A 22,343-nucleotide genomic window follows, 5' to 3' on the forward strand; every position below is an offset into this window, starting at 1 on the left:
CAAAACACCCAAGTTGTATAGTTAAGGGTAATTGCAAACAGCACAAAGGCACAAAAATCCACAAGGTGTCCAGTATAGAACGATGGTACCTAAAATGTTTAAATAAATAAATGAAAAAATATGGGGTATCACAAACAACAAAAAAGCATCAGAATCCCTAAGGCTTACAGTGTGGGGGATTGCAAACATCATAGAGATGTCAAAGCACCCAAGGCAATCAGTGTGGGGAATCACAAACAGTATAGAAGTATCAAAACTCCCATGTCTACAGGATGGAGAATCACAACTATCACAGGGGTGTCTATACTTCCAAATCATACAATGCAGGAAGTCAGAAACAGTTCAGCAGTAAAAACTTGCATGGTATACAGTGTGGAGAATTAAAAACAATACAAATGTGTCTATACCCTTAAGGCATATGGTGCAGAGAACTGAAAAAAAAAACAACACAGGAGTGCAGCCCATTAGAAACAGCACAAATTTGTCTAAATCAAGAAGGTGTGAATTGGGGGGCACTCTTGAGCAGCAACCAAGATGGCTGACTGAGCCCGCAGCTCCGCCTGACTTTACTCTTTAAACGGGGAAAAAAGACCAGATAATGAAGGGTTTTTTAGTCACCTAGCTTCATTCCCATTCGTTTGATGGAAACCAGCAAATCGGGGAAAATTGAAGGCGCGTTTGTGGCGGTGTTGGGTCTGTTGGTCTCAGATGGCTTCGACCTTTGTGCCTCACCTTTCTTCCTTCTTTATCCTCAAGGCTTGGGAAGTTGGCTGCCACTGCATCTTCATGCCGCTTTCCCCGGCGTCCCCAGATCAGCAATGGCGATCGCGTTCGCCATGTTCTCCTAAGTGCCTCCTAGGGTGCGCGCAAGCCACCCACGTCTTTATCCATGTCATGGCGGGAACCTCGGGGGCGTCTCTACCGAATGACGTCAGCACATCCTGATAGTTAGCCTGCCCTTCATTTGCTAACAAACTGAGTTAGCAAGGATTGGAATCGCTCTGGTCTAAGCAGCACTGCCGCTTCCCAGCAGCCGCTGGAAGCTCTCTCTCTGCCCTTCAGGTAATTCAACACTAACCTGGGTACCCGTTCCTTGGGGGCCCATCTTCTCTCTTTCAGGCACCTATCTGGGAAACCGGGTCCTTGTTCCTCGAGGGCCTGCGCTCCCTACACTGATGCCTGCAACTGCTTTGCTTCTGCCTGCCAGGATCTTAATCAATACGGCTAACTACTCAGTGAGTACTAACACTCTCAGTCTGTTCCTCCTTCAGCTTCAGCACTTGGAGTCTACATCCGGGTCCTGCCTCTACTACCCTGCATTGCCTTTTATCTACTCAAGAGTGGGACTGGTCTCTAGGGATGTGAATCATTTTTTGACGATTTAAAATATCGTCCGATATATTTTAAATCGTCAAAAAATCGTTAGGGCCACGATACAATACCAATTGCCCCGATTTATCGTTAAAAAATCGTAAATCGGGGGAAGGGGGAGGGCAGGAAAACCGGCACACTAAAACCCCCTAAAACCCACCCCCGACCCTTTAAATTAAATCCCCCACCCTCCTGAACCCCCCCCCAATGCTTTAAATTACCTGGGGATCCGGCGGTGGTCCAGAACGGCGGCAGTCCGGAACGGCCCCCTCAATAGAATCGTGTTGTCTTCAGCCGGCGCCATTTTTCAAAATGGCCGCCGCAAAATGGCGGCGGCCATAGACAAAAACGATTCGACGGAGGAGGTCATTCCGGACCCCCGCTGGACTTTTGGCAAGTCTTGTGGGGGTCAGGTGGCCCCCCAAAGCTGGCCAAAAGTTTCCTGGGAGTCCAGCGGGGTTCCGGGAGCGATTACTTGCCGCTAATCGTTTTCGTACGGAAAATGGCGCCGGCAGGAGATCGAGTGCAGGAGGTCGTTCAGCGGCGGTCCGGAACCCCCGCTGAACGACCTCCTGCAGTCGATCTCCTGCCGGCGCCATTTTCCATACGAAAACGATTTGCGGCAAGAAATCGCTCCCGGAACCCCGCTGGACTCCCAGGAAACTTTTGGCCAGCTTGGGGGGGCCTCCTGACCCCCACAAGACTTGCCAAAAGTCCAGCGGGGGTCCGGAACGACCTCCTCCGTCGAATCGTTTTTGTCTATGGCCGCCGCCATTTTGCGGCGGCCATTTTGAAAAATGGCGTTGGCTGAAGACAACACAGTTCTATTGAGGGGACCGTTCTGGACCGCCGCCGTTCTGGACCACCGCCGGATCCCCATGTAATTTAAAGCATTTGGGGGGGGGTTCGAGAGGGTGGGGGATTTAATTTAACGGGTCGGGGTGGGTTTTAGGGGGGTTTAGTGTGCCGGCTCACGATTTTAACGATTTTTCACGATAGTTTACACACCCAAACGGCAACAATACGATTCCCTCCCCCTCCCAGCCGAAATCGATCGTTAAGACGATCGAGGACACGATTCACATCTCTACTGGTCTCCTCTGTCGAAGACCCCTGGACTGCTTCTACTGGGTTGCCTTTCTTCTCCCCACCCCGAGCAGTACCATCAAACTGTGTAATAAATACAAATTCTCTGAGTCTGCATGAATAGAGTCTAGCCTAGTACTGCGGTTCCTCATGGGGCTCCTCCCCGTGGAAGTGGCCATCTCCGCAGTACACAAGAATGCACTTCAACACCTCAAAACGCTAACAGAACAGGCGGCTTCTGGCTCCAAAAGAGCGAAACCGGATCCTCCGTCGCCAGACAAAGCCCTACTGCCAAATAGGGATGTGAATCATGTGCCATATCGTCTTAACGATTGAAATCGTGTTGCAGGAGAAGAAAATCGTGTTTGGCACGATTATTTCATTGAAAAATCGTTAAAAATCGTTTTTTCCGATTAGTGCGCACTAACGGGAGTTAGTGTGCACTAACAGAAATTGATACAATTTGACACTTTTCAGGTCAGTTAAGGTCAGTTTAGGAATGAATATGTATTCCTATTGGCTGCCCTCTTATTTATTCATGTTACCAAGGTTCCCACTGACAGTATATGGGGGATGGGAAATGGAAACAGTTGGTAGCTTGACAAAAAAAGTAATGTGATCAGTCAATGTGACTAGAACTTGTGCCCTAACCCTAATACCAGGGGTGTTGTGATCTTCCTGCACACAGTACCCTAACCCTGGCACCAGGGGTGTTGTGATCTTCATGTACACACAGTGCCCTATCCCTATTAATACCAGGAGTGTTGTGATCTTCCTGCACACAGTGCCCTAACCCTGGCACCAGGGGTGTTGTGATCTTCCTGCATGCAGTGCCTTCTCCCGCCTGCATTACTAGTGAGAAGCTGGCTTCACAGACAGGGGGGAGCTTCCTGACCCTCACTCCTCCCCTCCCCCATGTCCCAGCCAGTGAATGGTGTGTGGGTGAGGGGGGGGGGGAGGATGGTGAGGCTGAAACAGCTCCTTCCCTGCATTACTAGTGAGAGGCTGGCTTCACAGACAGGGGGGAGCTGCCTGACCCTCACTCCTCCCCTCCCCCATGTCCCAGCCAGTGAATGGTGTGTGGGTGAGTGGGGGGTGGGAGGATGGTGAAGACGGAGACAGCTCCCTCCCTGCATTATTAGTGAGAGGCTGGCTTCACAGACAGGGGGGAGCTGCCTGTCCCTCACTCCTCCCTTCCACCAAGTCCCAGCAAGTGAATGGTGTGTGGGTGAGTGGGGGGTGGGAGGATGGTGAAGGCGGAGACAGCTCCCTCCCTGCATTATTAGTGAGAGGCTGGCTTCACAGGCAGGGGAGAGCTGCCTGTCCCTCACTCCTCCCTTCCCCCAAGTCCCAGCAAGTGAATGGTGTGTGGGTGAGGGGGGGAGGAGGATGGTGAAGGGTGAGACAGCTCTCTCCCTGCATTACTAGTGAGAGGCTGGCTTCACAGACAGGGGGGAGCTTCCTGACCCTCATTCCTCCCCTCCCCCATGTCCCAGCCAGTGAATGGTGTGTGGGTGGGGGGGGGGGGGGAGGATGGTGAGGCTGAGACAGCTCCCTCCCTGCATTACTAGTGAGAGGCAGGCTTCACAGACAGGGGGGAGCTGCCTGACCCTCACTCTTCCGGGGTGTTGTGATCTTCCTGCACACAGTGCCCTATCCCTGATACCAGGGGTGTTGTGATCTTCCTGCATACAGTTCCCTATCCTTGATACCAGGAGTGTTGTGATCTTCCTGCACACAGTGCCCTATTCCTGATACCGGGGGTGTTGTGATCTTCCTGCATACAGTGCCCTATCCCGGTTACCCGGGGTGTTGTGATCTTCTTGCACACATCCCGGTATCAGGGATAGGGCACTGCATGCAGGAAGATCACAACACTCCTGGTATCAGGAATAGGGCACTGTGTGCAGGAAGATCACAACACCCCTGGTATTTAACGATTTTTAACGATAAATCGTTAGAATTTCTATTGTATTGTGTTCTATAACGATTTAAGATGATATTAAAATTATCAGACGATAATTTTAATCGTTGAAAAACGATTCACATCCCTACTGCCAAAAGTAATGGTATCAGCAGATTTAGTGCTCACGGAGTTCAAACAACTTAAAGACTTAATTCAAGTCAATATAGAGGCGATGACAGCCATTTGGGGTGATTTACAGACCATGTTGGTGATAATGGAGTTGTTTCAATCCCGTATAGATGATGTTGAATCTCAAGTCTCATCTCTTTTGTTAACTGCTGCTCCGGTTGCTGCTCCGGTTGCAGCAGAACCTTGAGGATCTTTCCAACCGTTATCGGTGTAACAATATCAGAATTCTAGGAATTCTGAAAAGGGCTGAAGTTTCGGACCTCATGAAATTTCTTTCTTAACTGATTCCCACCAGCTTGCATATAGAATTTGAACATCCGTTCGAATTAGAATGCGCACATACAATTCCATCGAAACTCCTGTGAAACTCGAAATATCCCAGGCCGATTATTTTTAAAGTACTGCAATACCCTCAAGTTTTGGCTATTTTTGCTGCCGCTCGCACCCTAGCACCTATATACTACAAAGGCCACACCATATTATTTGTCCCTGATCTCGCAAAAACCACAGTGGACAAACGGAAGGCCTTTTTAGCTTTGCGGCATCATCTACAAACACTAGTGGCAAAATATGGCTAGCTATACCCGGCTCAAATGTGGGTAACCTGCCATAATCAAACAAAACTGTTTCATAATCCATAAGACCTCGTTGATTTTTTACAATCATTTGAAACTGTGCAATCAATAGAGATGTGAATCGTGTCCTCGATCGTCTTAACGATCGATTTCTGCTGGGAGGGGGAGGGAATCGTATCGTCGCCGTTGGGTGTTTAGAGTATCATGAAAATCGTGAATCGTGAATCGAAAATCGTGAATCGTGAATCGTGAATCGTTTAGAGTATCATGAAAATCGTGAATCGGCACACTAAAACCCCCTAAAACCCACCCCCGGCCCTTTAAATTAAATCCCCCACCCTCCCGACCCCCCCCCCCCAAATGTCTTAAATTACCTGGGGGTCCAGCGGCGGTCCGTAGCTAAATCGGGGGATGGGGGAGGGCAGGAAAACCGGCACACTAAAACACCCTAAAACCCACCCCCGACCCTTTAAATTAAATCCCCCACCCTCCCGAACCCCCCCAAATGCCTTAAATTACCTGGGGGTCCAGCGGTGGTCCGGAACGGTCTCCTGCAATTGAATCGTGTTGTCTTCAGCCGGCGCCATTCTGCGCTGCCATTTTGCAAAATGGCGGCGGCCATAGACCAACACGATTCAACTGCAGGAGGTCGTTCCGGACCCCCGCTGGACTTTTGGCAAGTCTTGTGGGGGTCAGGAGGCCCCCCCAAGCTGGCCAAAAGTCCCTGGGGGTCCAGCGGGGGTCCGGGAGCGATTTCCTGCCGCGAATCGTTTTCCATACGGAAAATGGCGCCGGCAGGAGATCGACTGCAGGAGGTCGTTCAGCCGGAACCCCCGCTGAATGACCTCCTGCAGTCGATCTCCTGCCGGCGCCATTTTCCGTACGGAAAACGATTTGCGGCAGGAGATTGCTCCCGGACCCCCAGGGACCCCCAGGGACTTTTGGCCAGCTTGGGGGGGGCCTCCTGACCCCCACAAGACTTGCCAAAAGTCCAGCGGGGGTCCGGAACGACCTCCTGCAGTCGAATCGTGTTGGTCTATGGCCGCCGCCATTTTGCGCCACCATTTTGCAAAATGGCGGCGCAGAATGGCGCCGGCTGAAGACAACACGATTCAATTGCAGGAGGCCGTTCCGGACCGCCGCTGGGCCCCCAGGTAATTTAAGGCATTTGGGGGGGGGGGTTCGGGAGGGTGGGGGATTTAATTTAAAGGGTTGGGGGTGGGTTTTAGGGTGTTTTAGTGTGCCGGTTTTCCTGCCCTCCCCCTTCCCCCTATTTACGATTTGTTGACGATAAATCGGGGGAATTGGTATTGTATCGTAGCCCTAACGATTTTTGACGATTTAAAATATATCAGACGATATTTTAAATCGTCAAAAAAAGATTCACATCCCTAGCAATCAATGGTCACCTGAACGAGACGAAGATGATCTCAATCTTATTTCAGTTTTTAAGGTTATTGCCCCAAAGATTACTTATATACTCTCCATGTTGCCCATATTCGTCTCAAAAGACTTTTACAAACATATAGACATCCTTCTCATAAATTTCCTTTGGCAACATAAGGTCCCTAGAATTGCATTATCTAAATTGAGGGCTGCAAAAATAGATGGAGGTTTTAACTTCCCTGACTTGGACGCATACCATCAAGCGTATATACTACAACAGGCCTATCACCACTTTGTTCCTGGAAGAGATCCTTGGGAGAGTCCTCAATGGTTATGCGCTGAGCATAGCTTTCTTTCTCCGTACCCACTTTCTTGTTTTCCAGGCATGAATTTGCTCTCTGCATGCATCCAATCCTATTTTAAGGTCTCTTTATAGATCATATACGGCATTCAACTCCATTTGCCATAAGGATGCGTGCTCGTGGAACAAATCTAATATGGCCCCTCTATGGAATAATCCATTATTGAAAATTGGGGATCATTCTCTTAATTGGCCTGTTTGGCAAAACAAGGACATAAGGTTTCTTTCTTGGATAATGGAGGGCTCTGACCTCTTATCTTTCCCAGTGCTTCAAATGAAATTTGGCCTCCCTGAAACTCAGTTTTATAAAAGGTTACAGTTAAGGAGTATTCTTCACTCTAATTTTCTTCTAACCCTCCATGTGGATAAGTGTCCTTCTCTTCTCAAATTTTATCAGGAGTATGGAGCCAAATGATGTGCAGCCTCCCACCTATATAAACTAATAACCATATCATAGAAACATAGAAACATAGAAACATAGAAATGACGGCAGAAGAAGACCGAATGGCCCATCCAGTCTGCCCAGCAAGCCTCATACATTCTCTCATTCTTATCTGTTTCTCTTAGCTCCTTGTTCTATTCCCCTTTCACCCCCACCATTAATGTAGAGAGCAGTGATGGAGCTGCATCCAAGTGAAATATCTAGCTTGATTAGTTAGGGGTAGTAGGGGCAGTAACCGCCGCGATAAGCAAGCTACACCCATGCTTATTTGTTTTACCTAGACTATGTTGTACAGCCCTTGTTGGGTTTTTTTTCTTCTCCCCTGCCGTTGAAGCAGAGAGCCATGCTGGATATGCATTGAAAGTGAAGTATCAGGCACATTTGGTTTGGGGTAGTAACCGCCGTAACAAGCCAGCTACTCCTCGCTTTGTGATTGCGAATCCTTTTTTTCTTCACCCCTGTCGTTGAAGCTATGCAGGATATGCGTGAAGCATCAGTTTTTTGTTTTTGTTTTTGTTTTTTTGGTTTTTGTTCCCCTGCCGTTGAAGCAGAGAGCTATGCTGGAAATGCGTGATGTATCAGTCTTTCTCCCATGCCGATGAAGCAGAGAACTATGCTGGATATGCATGGAAAGTGAAGTATCAGGCACATTTGGTTTGGGGTAGTAACCGCCGTAACAAGCCAGCTACTCCCTGCTTTTTGAGTGCGAACCCTTTTTCTTCTCCCTTGCCGTTGTAGCAGAGAGCTCTGCTGGATGTTTGAAGTATCAGTTATTCTTCTCTCCTGTCATTGAAGCAGAGAGCTATGCTGTATATGCATTGAAAGTGAAGTATCAGGCATATTTGGTTTGGGGTAGTAACCGCCGTAACAAGCCAGCTACTCCCCTCTTTGTGAGTGCAAATCCTTTTTTCTATTACCTCTTGCTGTTGAAGCTTTGAGCGATGTAGGAGTCACAGTAAGCATGTGTATGTTTATTTAATAAGGGTATTGTGTCAATAGCCATCATTCTGGCCAGTCACCCACTCTTCATTGGCGGCCTCTTGACTTTATGGATCCGCAGTGTTTATCCCACGCCCCTTTGAAGTCTTTCACAGTTCTGGTCTTCACCACTTCCTCCGGAAGGGCATTCCAGGCACATTCCTCTGTGTGTTCCCCAAAAAAATGTTTACATTCAGCTTGGACCACAGACATAGATGTTCATCTCACTGACAAAGTATGGCAACATTTATGGTCCATATCCACACGCATTTCACTATCTTCCAGTTTGACTCAATCCTCCTGCCTCACTCAATCCTCTTGCCTCACAAATCTGCTTCACTTTTTTGAAGGAGTTAATAAACATGTGGATAAATGTGAACCTGTAGATGTAGTGTACTTGGATTTTCAGAAGGCATTTGACAAAGTTCTTCATGAGAGGCTTCTAGGAAAAATAAAAAGTCATGGGACAGGTGGCAATGTCCTTCGTGGATTACAAACTGGCTAAAAGACAGGAAACAGAGTAGGATTAAATGGACAATTTGCTCAGTGGAAGAGAGTGGGCCATGGAGTACCTCAGGGATCTGTATTGGGACCCTTACTTTTCATTATATTTATAAATGATCTGGAAAGAAATACGACAAGTAAGGTAATAATAAGAACATAAGAACAAAATTGTTCAGCGTAGTTAAATCATAAGCAGATTGTGATAAATTGCAGGAAGATCTTGTGAGGCTGGAAAATTGGGCATCAAAATGACAGATGAAAGTTAATGTGGACAAGTGCAAGGTGATGCATATAGGGAAAAATAACCCATGCTATAGTTACACAATGTTAGGTTCCATATTAGGTGCTACTAGCCAAGAAAGAGATCTAGGCGTCATAGTGGATAACACATTGAAATCGTCGGTTCAGTGTGCTGCAGCAATCAAAAAAGCAAACAGAATGTTGGGAATTATTAGAAAGGGAATGGTGAATAAAATGGAAAATGTCATAATGCCTCTGTATCGCTCCATGGTGAGACCACACCTTGAATACTCTGTACAATTCTGGTCACCATATCTCAAAAAAGATATAATTGCGATGGAGAAGATACAGAGAAGGGCTACTAAAATGATAAAGGGAATGGAACAGCTCCTCTATGAGGAAAGACTAAAGAGGTTAGGACTTTTCAGCTTGGAGAAGAGACGGCTGAGGGGGAATATGATAGAGGTATTTAAAATCATGAGATGTCTAGAACGGGTAGATGTGAATCAGTTTTCTACTCTTTCGGATAATAGAAAGACTAGGGGGCACTCCATGAAGTTAGCATGTGACACATTTAAAACTAATCAGAGAAAGTTCTTTTTCACTCAACGCACAATTAAACTCTGGAATGTGTTGCCAGAAGATGTGATTAGTGCAGTTAGTATAGCTGTGTTTAATAAAGGATTGGATAAGTTCTTGGAGGAGAAGTCCATTACCTTCTATTAATTAAGTTGACTTAGATAATAACCACCGCTATTACTAGCACCGGTAACATGGAATAGACTTAGTTTTTGGGTACTTGCCAAGTTCTTATGGCCTGGATTGGCCACTGTTGGAAACAGGATACTGGGCTTGATGGACCCTTGGTCTGACCCAGTATGGCATGTTCTTATGTTCTTATGTCCTTTTTTTATAATGCATATAGCTCTATGGACTCCCTGGAAATTACATCGAGCCGGTCTTCTTATGTCTCACAACTGCTGGACCTGCTTAACTCCTAAAACAACCTTGCAGCATATGCTCTTTTCCTGTCCCTATGTCAACTCTTTTTGGCAACAAATTTGGAAAACCATTTCCTCCATGCTGCCCCTCACCAAGCCTATTACTTATGCTATAATTTTCCTTAAGGGGGCAAATTTTTCCTTAGACCTCCCTCTTCCCCAAAAGAAGTTATTAGATTTCCTAATCACAGTAGCTTCACATAACATTATGTCCAACTGGAAGCATAGTGATCTGCTTTTGCATCATCTTTAGTGGAACTCGGTTTGTCTGTATTGTAAATATGAGAAGACAATGGTGGTTAAATGTAACAGACTAGCAAAATGGTCTCTAGTGTGGAAGCCTTTACATTCTAAGTATAGATATTTTATGCCTGCTACCAGTTATTATGTTTACATGTTTTCTGTAAAGCCTGTTGCTGTGTTATGTTATTCTGTAAACCGAGGTGATGTTCCAAATGTGCTGCGGTATATAAAAACCCTTAAATAAATAAATAAATAAATAAATAAATAAATAAATAAGTAAAACAAATAATCTTACCTGCAGGTTAACACTATGGTCTTCATGATTGGCACCCATTATTTCTCCTTTTTTCTTCTTTACTTACTTCTATCTTTCTCTTACTCTCATTTTTCCCTAATATCTATAATACTGAGGTTATATGTGGAACCATCAATAGACTGATGTGTATTGTTTCACTGATGTTCATTGTTATACAAACCCAGACTGACTGAATGTAAGTCATATGGTTTTATATGATTCATGGTTCCCTTGTACCTGCTTCTTTGTTTTAAAATACTTAATAAAAAAAATTACACCAATAAGAAGGTGTGGATTGCGGTCCATCACAACAAGCACTAAATCACCAAGGCATAGAGTGCAGTCATCACAAATAGTACAAAGGGGTCTAAACTTCCAAGGCATAGAGGGTGGTCCATCACAGATAGCACAAAACTATATAAAATGATAAGCCATGGAGTGCTGTGAATGGAAAACAACACAAAGATGTGAAACACAAGCAGTGCAATGGTATATAAATGACAAAGGAATGGAAGGAGGTGAATCATAAATAGTACAAAGGCTTATAAACCACCAAGGCATATAGTATAGGGAATTATAAACAGAACAAAGGATTTACGAACCACCAAATGGAACCATATATAGCACAAAGGCCTAGACAGACCTTGACAACAAGATAGAGATCTGTAAACGTTGTGTGGTGGAAGGAGAAACATGTATTTGTTTTTCTTTTTACACATTTTTTATTCTGGGACAAAATACCCAAGTATAACCAACAAGCAAACAGGTTGGGAGAACTAGGCTGGGATTCTAAAAGGGTGAGCAGGAGCATGTAAGGAACTCCCTCAGATCACCTAAAGAAATGGGTACAATTATCTATATTAGTCTTCTTTAAGTCCCAACCCAGCAATCGTTTCTGGGATAGGGTACATCAATGCAAGCAGGGTTAAGACCAAGGTCAGATGGATGAGGGAGGCCCAGGGAGAGAGACAAAAGCCTTGAGAATATGAAATTTAAATCACAACTGTTTTGTTGAATTGCATAAACCAGCTAATTTGTTTTGCTTCCTATTGCTAACAATAAAGAAGCTTATAAAGATTGTTGCTAGAGTCCAGCTTGGAGTCTGTTATCTGGCTAGTCCTGACTGCTCAGCATCACAGAGAGGTAGAACAATATGAATATCTATAAAAAAGGTGGGGTGGGAGGAGAAACCTGTATTTTTTCATATTTTATTTTTTGAAAGGATATACCTAGGCTGAGATTGTAGAAAAATAGAACAAAATGAAGAGCTATGAAAGTGGTAGTGTAGAGGAGAAACCTGTATGATTATTATTTTCTTACTTTTTTCACATATATTTTCTGAGGAAAAAAACATTCCAGTATAACCTATTAACAAACAGGGTAGTATCCTATGTGGAGATTCAAGCAGTAAACAATACACAGGTATCAAAACTCCCATGCTGGTACATAGTAGGCATCAGTGATGTGCATAAAAAAAAAATGTTATGCCGGTTCACTTTTCAGTTCAGGGGTGAGCCATTTCAGTCCACCCCGAATCAGACATTTTATTTCATTTTTAAAAAATGAAAAAAAGAACCCCACCCTAATCCTTCAAATTTAACTAAATGTAAAGCTCCCAACCCTCTCGATACTCCCAAGACTCAATATCTCTGATGGTCCAGCAGGGAGCCCAGGAGCTCAGAACAATCTCCAGCTCCCAAGGGCCATCAGCTGTCAATTTTCAAAACGGCGCCAGTGGCACTATGCTCTTACCATGTGACAGGGGCTGGCCAATGGCACCGGTAGCTCCTGTCACAATGTAAAGCACCACCTGTGCCATTTTGAATGCTTATACTAGGGGTGTGCATTCGGTCCCTACGTATTGGCAATTCGCAACAGATGTTGCCATATTGGTTGTATTCGTGGGGAAGCGAAATGTATCGCGATTCCCCACGAATACACAAATCTTTGCCGAATTATTCGGCCGCCTAAATAAATCAATTTAAACAAACCCCTCCACCCTCCTGACACCCCCCCCCCCCCAAGACTTACAAAAACTCCCTGGTGGTCCAGCAGGGGGTCCGGGAACCATCCCCTGCACTCTCACACCCTCTCACATGAGATCGCTCCAGGACCCCTGTTGGACCCCCAGGGACTTTTGCCCAGCTTTGGGGGGCCTCCTGACCCCTAGAAGACTTGCTGAAAGTCCAGCAGGGGTCCAGGAGCACCGTTGGTCCCTGTGACATAGTGAGGGCAAAGGCGATCGGCGCCATTTTGAGTACTGGCATCCAATGGCTGGAGTGCAGGAGGTCGCTCCCGGACCCCCACTGGAACTTTTGGCAAGGCTTGTGGGGGTCAGGAGGCCCCCCCAAGCTGGCCAAAAGTCCCTGGGGGTCCAGCGGGGGTCCCGGAGCGATCTCCTGCCCTCGGGCCATCGGCTGCCAGTAATCAAAATGGTGCCGATAGCCTTTGCCCATACTATGTCACAGGGGCTACCGGTGCCATTGGTCAGTCCCTGTCACATGGTAGGAGCACAAGATGGCGCCGATGGCCATGTGGACAGGGGCTGACCAATGACACCGGTAGCCCCTGTGACATTGTAGGTCAAAGACTATCGGCGCCGTGATTAAACCAGCACCGAGGGGTGTGAGAGTGCAGGGAATGGCTCCCGGACCCCCCGCCGGACCACCAGGGAGTTTTAGAAAGTCTTGGGTGGTCAGGAGGGTGGAGGATTGTTTTTAATTTTAATTTTAGCTGGGTCACGAATAGAAATCGCCGTATTAAGGCATTGGGGTGCCATACGGCCAAGTGCAACGTATTTGCTCCCCGACGAATCCGAATCCCGAATGCAACGTATGGCGTCTCTCTGGCACATCCACAGCTTCTACCATGTGAAGGATTGGGGTGGGGGCTGGGGGCTGTTAGATGTGGAGTTCTTGGAAAAAAAAGATATGAAAACCCTTGAAATTGTTTTTTTCTTCCTGAAATGCAACGAAGTAGGTCATTTCATCTTATTTCCCATTTTGTTGCAAACAACTACACATCTCTAATAGGCATAGCAGGTAAACATATTAACAGCATAATCTCCAAGGTGGTATTTCAGGGGGCAACACTGGAAGACATAGTTGCAGCAAGAACCCTAAGGAAATATTTCTGGGTCATGGGAGGAGGCAGAGCAAGACCCCTACTCCAAAACAAGAAAGAAAGGAATAGGTGGCTTCCAAATTTCATCTGCCTTGATCTTCCTTCCAATTCTGTCACTCTGTGGCTAAAAAAAGTAACTCTTTAATTTTGAAGCAGGACTGCCTGTGATCTCACTGCTACTATGCTGGGCTCACTCTCCACCAATCTCTCTACCCTAACCAACTTTGCCAACATTCTCTCCTCTCCTTTTTTCTGACAATGGAATTTGTTGAAGTGCACTGCTGAGGTTTGGCTATTACAAATATATTATTTATACTCATAGTACTACTCACTGTGTGGAGAATTGTCTGTCTCAAACACAACAGAAACATGTGCATATATGCTGTGCTGTGAACACTAATGCTGACTGACTCTGCACACAAAACAACTGTTAAACACTAACAGAAAAAGATTGGCATCCTAGTAAGACTCTTCCCTTTAGTCTCTGAGTATGCACTGCTACCTCATGAGTGTCCAGACAGAGACAAAAAAATTAATAGCACTGCTGCAGTAGTAATCTCCCACATTGTCTCCCACCCTGATCCTCCCCATGGAAGAGAAAAATCAAAATCTGCAGCAGTGCATAGTCTCTCTTTCTGGCATAGTGTGTAAGACCACTGAAGCACTTAAAGATCAGCGGCAGCCTTTTAGCAAGTGTCAAATACAAAGTTTCTAAGCTTTTTAAAACTCTGTGATAGTTTCTATATGTCCTTACTCTGGAAGAGCTAGTAAGAAATTCAGACTGCTTCTTTCACATGTACAGATTTTATAGTGGGAAGATGTCAATGTGAATTGATCCATATAGCATACTATAGACTACAATTAGAAAGATACTTCATTGTGACTTGTCCTGCCTTGGCTCTGAAAGGGCTCTGAAATAGCTGTGAGATCACATATACAAGAGTTGTTTGTTATAGTTACCAGTAGTTTTTGCTCAGCAGTGCACAATCATAGACTTCAATTGAACATAGACTTGAATAGGAAACATAAATGAATGAGGCAAATATTTTTTGCTCATTCAAAGGACCCTCCATTCATTTTAGGGGACCACAAATGAAACAAATGTAGACTCATTCATTGTGTTTACTCATTTGTTTTAAACAAATGCAGATCACTATTATACAGTATATTTACTTGTTTATTTATAAAATATATTAATTGTTATCCAGGTTTTACAATAAAATCTTCCAAAGCCCAAAAAAACAACATTTCTCCCTACCACTACACTCACTCTCTGACCCATCAATATTAGTTTTTAAAAACAATTTAAAAAGCACAGAAAAGAAGAATATGGGAACTGAAATATGTGCTAAATTTAAATTAATGGACATTGGGTCCATGATTCTGAGAAATTTTAATTCTGCTCACATTTCTAATACCTCCAGAAACTAAAATTACTATATCTATTTCATGCTAATCCAATCACCACTAAATATCTCACGATGATCTCTATTGTAGGAATTTCTACTTTCACAGCAGCCTCTAAAGAAAAAAATGTCCTTTTTGTAATCCTACCAATGACATCTCAAGGAAGGACCAGTGTGGTCTCAATTGCTCATGTACTTTTTGTTGGACCTTTAAAATGATTCAGGGACACAGTAAAAATCCAACTTTCTTCAGAATCAATATGACTACTGTAATATATTATTAATTTAGTTGTATTAGGCACAATTTGATGATAGTTCATAGTAGTGCAGTCTGCCCTGACAGCAGATCATACCTTCAGGAATAGAACAATGAACATAAGAACATAAGAACATGCCATACTGGGTCAGACCAAGGGCCCATCAAACTCAGCATCCTGTTTCCAACTGTGGCCAATCCAGGCCATAAGACCCTGGGAAGTTCCGAAAAAACGAAGTCTATCCCATGTTACAGTTTCTAGTAATGCAATTAGGTATGGAAATATATTCTGCATCATTGTATGATGGATAAGAGGAGTAACAGTAAAAAATAGTTTGGTTGTTTTCTTTTTGAGCAATTTATTTTAGATATTATTCACGTAAATTCCATTTTATGTGCCTAAAATTTGATTTTTATGCATGAAAGTAGTAAAACAGGTTACATGTACAAACCATCAAATATGAACTGAATAAATGCACACATCTTTTACTAGGAAAAACCTATTGCCTCAATTCTGTATGGATGTGCATTCAATTCTTCTTTGTAGGTTTGTGTGCATAACTTTTATGCACATAAAATTTGGCTTATGTAATCTAAGTGCAACTTACATGCATAAAATTGAATTTTATGCCTGTAAATAGCATTTACATGTAGAGATGTGAATCGTGTGCCAGATCGTCTTAACGATCAGATTCGGCTGGCGGGGGGGGGGAATCTGATTGTTAAGATATGTGAATTGGAATTGTTTCCGATTCCAATTCCACATCGCTAATTTTTTTTTTAGGGAGGCCCGCGCCGCTAAAAAAAAACAAAACACCCGACCCTTTAAATCGACCCCACCCTCCTGACCCCCCAAAACCTTTAAAATTACCTGGTGGTCCAGGGGGCCTCGGGGGGCCTCGGGAACAGACCAGGGGGTCCTCGGGGAGAGGAGAGATCCAGCGGGCCTCAGGGGAGAGATTTCCCGTTCCCAGGCATCAGCTGTTCTAAAGAAAAATGGCGGCCGATGCCCTTTGCCCTTACCATGTGACAGGGTATCCGTTGCCATTGGCCGGCCCCTGTCACATGATAGGAGCACTGGATGGCCGGCGCCATCTTTAAAGGTTGGGGGGAGGCTAAGGGGGGTTGATTTAAAGGGTTCGGGTGGGGGTTTTTTTTTATCGGGCCATCGGCACCATTTTAATTAGTGGCAGCCAAAATGGCGCCGATGGCCCGAGAGTGGGAGATCGCGCCAGGCCCCCCCCCCCCCCCCACTGGACCACCAGGTAATTTAACATTTTCGGGGGGTTCGGGAGGGTGGGGGAGACTAAGGAAATTGGTTTTAAAGGGGTCGGGGTGGGTTTAGGGTTGTTTTGGTGTGCCGGTTTTCCCGCCCTCCCCCAAATAATTCCCAGTGCCCTATTTAACGATACAATACAAATGCCCCTGACGATAATCAGGGGCATTTGTATTGTATCGTGCACTCTAACAATTTAGGACGATTTGAAAATTATCTGACGATAATTTTAATCGTTCAAAAACGATTCACATCCCTATTTACATGTACAACCACCAAAAGTGAATTTTAAAAAAAGGCATAAGGGAGATGAGTGGCCGACAGTAATGGTCCACTGAAGAGGATAAAGAGGTCAAAAGGAAAACGATAAAAGGTTGTGATGAGAAATAGTTAAAATAGGGGTAAAAAGGAAGAGAAATAAAAGGTAAGAGAAAGAGACAAAATAAAATGGAGATAAAAAGGGTATTTGGGGAAATGGTGTTTTTGGGGATTAGATGACTTGGGAAAAACAATGAATTCAAAGAGAAAACAAATAATAGTAAGACAATAATATTCCTATAACAAGACTCCAGCTGAGGTGTAGAGGAAGAGTAAGGCAAAGATACAGAAGGACTGAGCAAATGTTTTTAGTCAGTTTAGATTTATTACACAATGTGCTGGATTTTAATACCTACGCATGGGTGAACATCTGTATTTTACCATCACTGTTCACACAAAAAATGCTATTTGGTTTTTCACCAAAAGTCAGGATTCTTTATTGCACAAATGAATATATTATATTCTAAAAAGACATCCTTAAAACTTTCCATAATCAGAATGTCTTAATATCATATACCCACCCCCCCCACAAATTAACAATCTAATCACAAAGACACAAAGGAAATAAAACAAGAAACAAACAAAAACCCACTTCAATAGCCATATCTCCTTCTATACCCTCCTATATACAAAAATACAACATGGGTCCCATTCAAGCCTGTCTCCCACTCTCTGTAACTAATAACTTTACACTCTCTTCATGTGTATAGCATACAATCAAAAAAGGCATATTCAGATACAAGCAATAAGTTCTCCCAAACTGTAGTCAGTCATTACAAAGTCAGCATTTTCAGTAGCTTTTTGTTCCAGCACCCATCTGCCGACTGGGGTTGGTAGCAAATTCAGGAACCAATCGGAAGCCGATCAATATGCTGAAAAGCAGGACGAACAATGGTGATCGGTATAAACAGGGATTCTTTATTGGTGTTAACCCAAAAACACCAATAAAGAATCCCTGTTTATACCGATCACCATTGTTCGTCCTGCTTGGTAGCAGAACTGCCATTTGGCCTGTATATATACCTATGCAGGCCTAAGCATCATTTTCAGCACATAATACAGCATATACAAACTCACTGCCATGTATTACACTTCTTTTCCATATATTATTTCTATATACACTTTGTGATAGCTTTAGTAAAGTGGAATATCAAATCAAAATGAATAATAATAATATCAGGAGGTGTTTGAACATAGAATTGCCAAAGCACATGTAAGTTACAGAAGTTTGGACTGTGTCTTGATGAGGCACATTACAATAATACTTTCATCTTTACTGTGCAAATAAAGTTGTGCCCTTATTTCTTCCTTAAAACAATAACAGTTTGGCAGCAGTAGTTTGTATGGATTTAATACGGAGCGTACAAGGTACGAGAAACAATGAAAATGGATGAATGAACTAGATTACCACGTCATGGAATGTATGGAGGAAGTCTGCCATGTATAACAACATATGAGTTTTCAGCAACTTCCTTTGACTAAGGTGTAATTATGCTTAGTCACCTGGTGTTGATGATTAACTTACAGATGAGCTGATTATACGAGAGATGTTTGTGTAGTCCCAGTCCCACTCTCATCCACAAAATCTACCACAATATATAGATGGACCATTGAACTTGTGCAATCTACTTGATCAGGTGCCAGGGCATGCCCACATATAGAGGACTTTTGTATAGTGTCTCTTAGGACCATGTTACTCTAAGATCCTGCACAGTTTAACCTTAGGTAATAAGTCCGCAGTTGACTATGTAGTGATACAAAAATACCATAGGTATCTTGGTGGTGGAGAGGTTATAAGTTGTATTCAGCTTCTTCTTTCTTCTACTAACTAGCCAGTGGCAGCTGCTCAGTTGCATCAACACATGTTATGCAGTAATTTTATGTAAAACAGTAATTCTCTTCCAAAACTTGAAACACAAAATTTCGGACTGTGGTTAAGCATGCATTTTTTTATTTTACTCTTTGAATAAGCTATGTTTACAAAGAGCAGAACATACTAGTGTAACACTGTTTAAGTTTATGTTTCCTTATTGGTGAAGAACGAAGGAAGCAGGCTGTGTTATGATACTTTAAAACTGAAGCAATGTTCATGTGATAATGGAGAAACTATACGGTGAAACAATATTGATCAATATAAGATTACTAACAGTTTTTAAAGCAATGCAGTCTTTCTCCCTGAGGAAGCCATCTTGGTGAAATAAAGGCTTTTGTCAGGGAGAATATTTCTGCCACTTGATTGTATCAGCTGAGCACAAGCTATAGAGAAATGACGATGTGAAAAAGCACTTATCTTGGTATAAAAAGCACTTAGCTTTGATAGACAGGAGCGCTTGAACCCAACATGGCCAAGTTTCAAAAATATGTTCTTCTCAGGGGTCACCGCTCACTCACATGTCGTCTCCGTTGATTCCAATGGTTCGCCATTTTGGATAACATTTCTTGAAGCAGCACTTTGTGAGTGAACCAGAAATGTTAAGGGACTGACATTTTGGAGTAAGGCTATAAAGATTGGGATCAACGGAAACGGCATGTGGGTGAGCGGTGACCCATGAGGAGGAAAATTTTTTCGAAACTTGGCCATGTCGGGTTCAAGCACTCCTGTCTATCAAAGCTAAGTGCTTTTTTTATACCAAGATAAGTGCTCTTTCAAGTCATCATTTCTCTTTAGCTTGTGCTCAGCTGATACAATCAAGTGTTTTCTTTCACGTCGTGTTCAAGATGAAAAATAACTTTTTGCCACTGGTTATAGAACTGTGAGTTTGAAGTTGAGTGGCGGTGAGCTGTCCTTATTATAAAATTCTTAAAGGATGATTTTTTGAAGTTTTTCAGAATTTTTGATTATTTTTGATTAAAGAGATAATAAAAACGTGGGTGGATGGTGGGTCGTTCTTATTAAAAATAAGAGTCAGGTTAACCTGGATGGGACCTGTGCTCATTTTTGAAATGACCACCGCACATCTTAAAAAATTTTCTGTGTTGAATTTGTAGTACTTTTTTAAAAGTGATTATATTTCACATAACAAAACAAAAAAAGAAAAATACAACATTTTTGGTAGATGTGGGTATTGGTTTTGTTTAATATAAGAATTGGCATATATTAATAAAGAAAAATTATAGTTTGCTTTTTTCTATTATATCCTATTAGTGTTTTCTTTTTGATTTGTATGTTTTACACACATAAGCACTTCTTTTCTTATACTGCCTAATATCTAATATTTTACTTTATATATAAATAGAAAGAGTGAATATAGTATTCTTTATATCTTAGTATTTGCTTCCATTAAATATATGTTTTAATGGTATTAAAATATGTAAGTGAAGGTTCTTTAATTTATTTTTATTAGAAAAAGGTGTAATAGAAATACAGACCTGTGTTTTCACTTTTTATCTTATGTTCCATGAGAATTTATCAATGTTTATTATAATCAACCAAGCAGCAGAAAATCAATGGAAAAAACTGACTCCTTTTCCCCCCAATCATTTTTTCCTGTTTTGTTGGTTATTTAAACATGAATACATTTCCAGAGAAAATAAAATAAAAACTGAAAACGAAGGTCTCCAATATAACATAGACTTCATTATATAAAATGAAAAGTGATATATTCAGCTTTTACTTGATTTCTGAAAAAATGTATTTGGGTACTTAATGCTATGCATTAAAAAATATAGATTAATTAATTATAATTTGCATTTTATATGTAGGGTGGAGCAGAGCATAGTATTCCAGTTGTCATATCCAAGATTTCCAAAGAGCAAAGAGGTAGGTGCCTTCTTTCAAGCCAATTGGCAAGATTAAGTTGTACTGAACTATTTGAAACATGGGACTACAAAACTGATTAGTTTCACTGGTTTTCATTTCTAATCTTTAGGGCCAGTGACTCAAAAAATGCCTTGCACCAGAAGGTGATGGAGTTGCTATGTTTACACCACCTCCAACTTTCCACCTTGTTGAAGTTGACCCAGCACCAAATTCATATTGGCTTTGGCTGAACTCATTCCTGAATTCTGACCCACATGTGCTAGTGCTCGCTGGTCAGAGCATGGGGTGAGGTTAGCCAGCATTACTTCGAAAGTAGTGCCAAAATGGCAAGAGAGAAACTGGTTCCCTCTCCCAGGGAAGACTTTTGACTTCAGTAAAATGTTTGAATGTGCCTGGGGTTGAGCATGGTTGTTATAGCATTGACAATCCTACCACACCAAAGCAAGGTATTTTTAGGGATCACAGGGTTTGAAGGTGTAACCAAGAGTGTTCCCTTTTATTTGGGAGGGAATACAGACTGGGATGTCCTTTTCTGTTTCTGGAAGGGGTAATGAGGACTAAATTGCCCAACTATATATTCAAGTAGATGAGAGGCAAGCCAGTTGTGAGTTTAATGTGGCTTACCTAAGCTTTCTAAACTAACTACACAATCTGAGGCCCATACTAACTCTCGTAGGTATTAATGTTGGATAGTTCCCAGGGTTAATATCTAATGAAGCAATTTGAATCTATTTTTTTTATAATTTGCATGCATTTTAATGATCCTTTAGGAGAAATGACAATAATGCTAACATACATGCAAATATCACATGTTAACATCAGTCATACATTATCTAATGCCTACATTGGTAGGTGTTTAGTATGGGCATTAATGCTAAGATCCATAGTAAACAGGCCCCCGAGCAACTTCAGCTGTCTATAAATCAGTTACAACCCAAAGTCCTAATGTGTGGATCAAGAACAAAAGTATGTAAGCTTTAGCAGTGACCAAAAGCATAAAACAGGTAGCATATATTTTCTAATTTTGATCATCATAAAAAATAATAATAAAACAAACATTATATATACCATACATGAATTTTATAGACACACTTTCATAAATAAAGGAGTACACATTCAAAGAGGTTTGTATAGATAATAATGAGTTACCCAGACAAACGCTGACATTAAAATTTCCCACCCCTCTAACTAGATAAATTATATCCGGTTAAATCATTAACCGGATGAAATTTACCACCCACTGAAGCCCTACACCGGAAGTGCCAGGAGACCCCCGCCCCCCTCATTGACATTGTTGCTGATGCTCAGTGAGGGCTTAAAAGCATTGAAGCAAAACCTTCCAATGCCACATGGGGCCTCATTTTCCAATATTGCATGTGGTTGCACTTAGTGCAATGTCTCCTGACAGGCCTGTTTCAGTATGATGCATGAGAGAGAGCAAGAGCCTTGCCGTAGTCTCTCCTCCCTAGACAGGTATTTGTATCCCTATGGGAGGCCCACCTAGTAACGCGAGGTGAGGTTTAAGTATTAGTGTAGGGGGTTAGGGGCCACTTTCACATTCAAAGTGAGACGTACGAACTGAACAGTGGTCTCTTGTGAAGATCTGATGACTTACAGAGTGAGGAAA

The 22,343-nt window shown here is 42.9% G+C and overlaps 1 protein-coding gene across 1 annotated transcript in view; it reads left to right on the forward strand.

Annotated features, from left to right (window-relative positions):
* The window catches only part of SNTG1 (syntrophin gamma 1), a 2,212,578-nt gene that overhangs the window by 1,197,824 nt on the left and 992,411 nt on the right, over window positions 1-22,343 (forward strand). Inside the window, exon 8 of the mRNA XM_029591258.1 lies at window positions 20,659-20,716. Coding sequence (XP_029447118.1) covers window positions 20,659-20,716 — 58 coding nt within the window. The remainder of the gene's footprint in view (window positions 1-20,658; window positions 20,717-22,343) is intronic.

The sequence above is a fragment of the Rhinatrema bivittatum genome, chromosome 2 (assembly GCF_901001135.1).
Source record: "Rhinatrema bivittatum chromosome 2, aRhiBiv1.1, whole genome shotgun sequence".
Lineage (NCBI taxonomy): Eukaryota > Metazoa > Chordata > Amphibia > Gymnophiona > Rhinatrematidae > Rhinatrema > Rhinatrema bivittatum.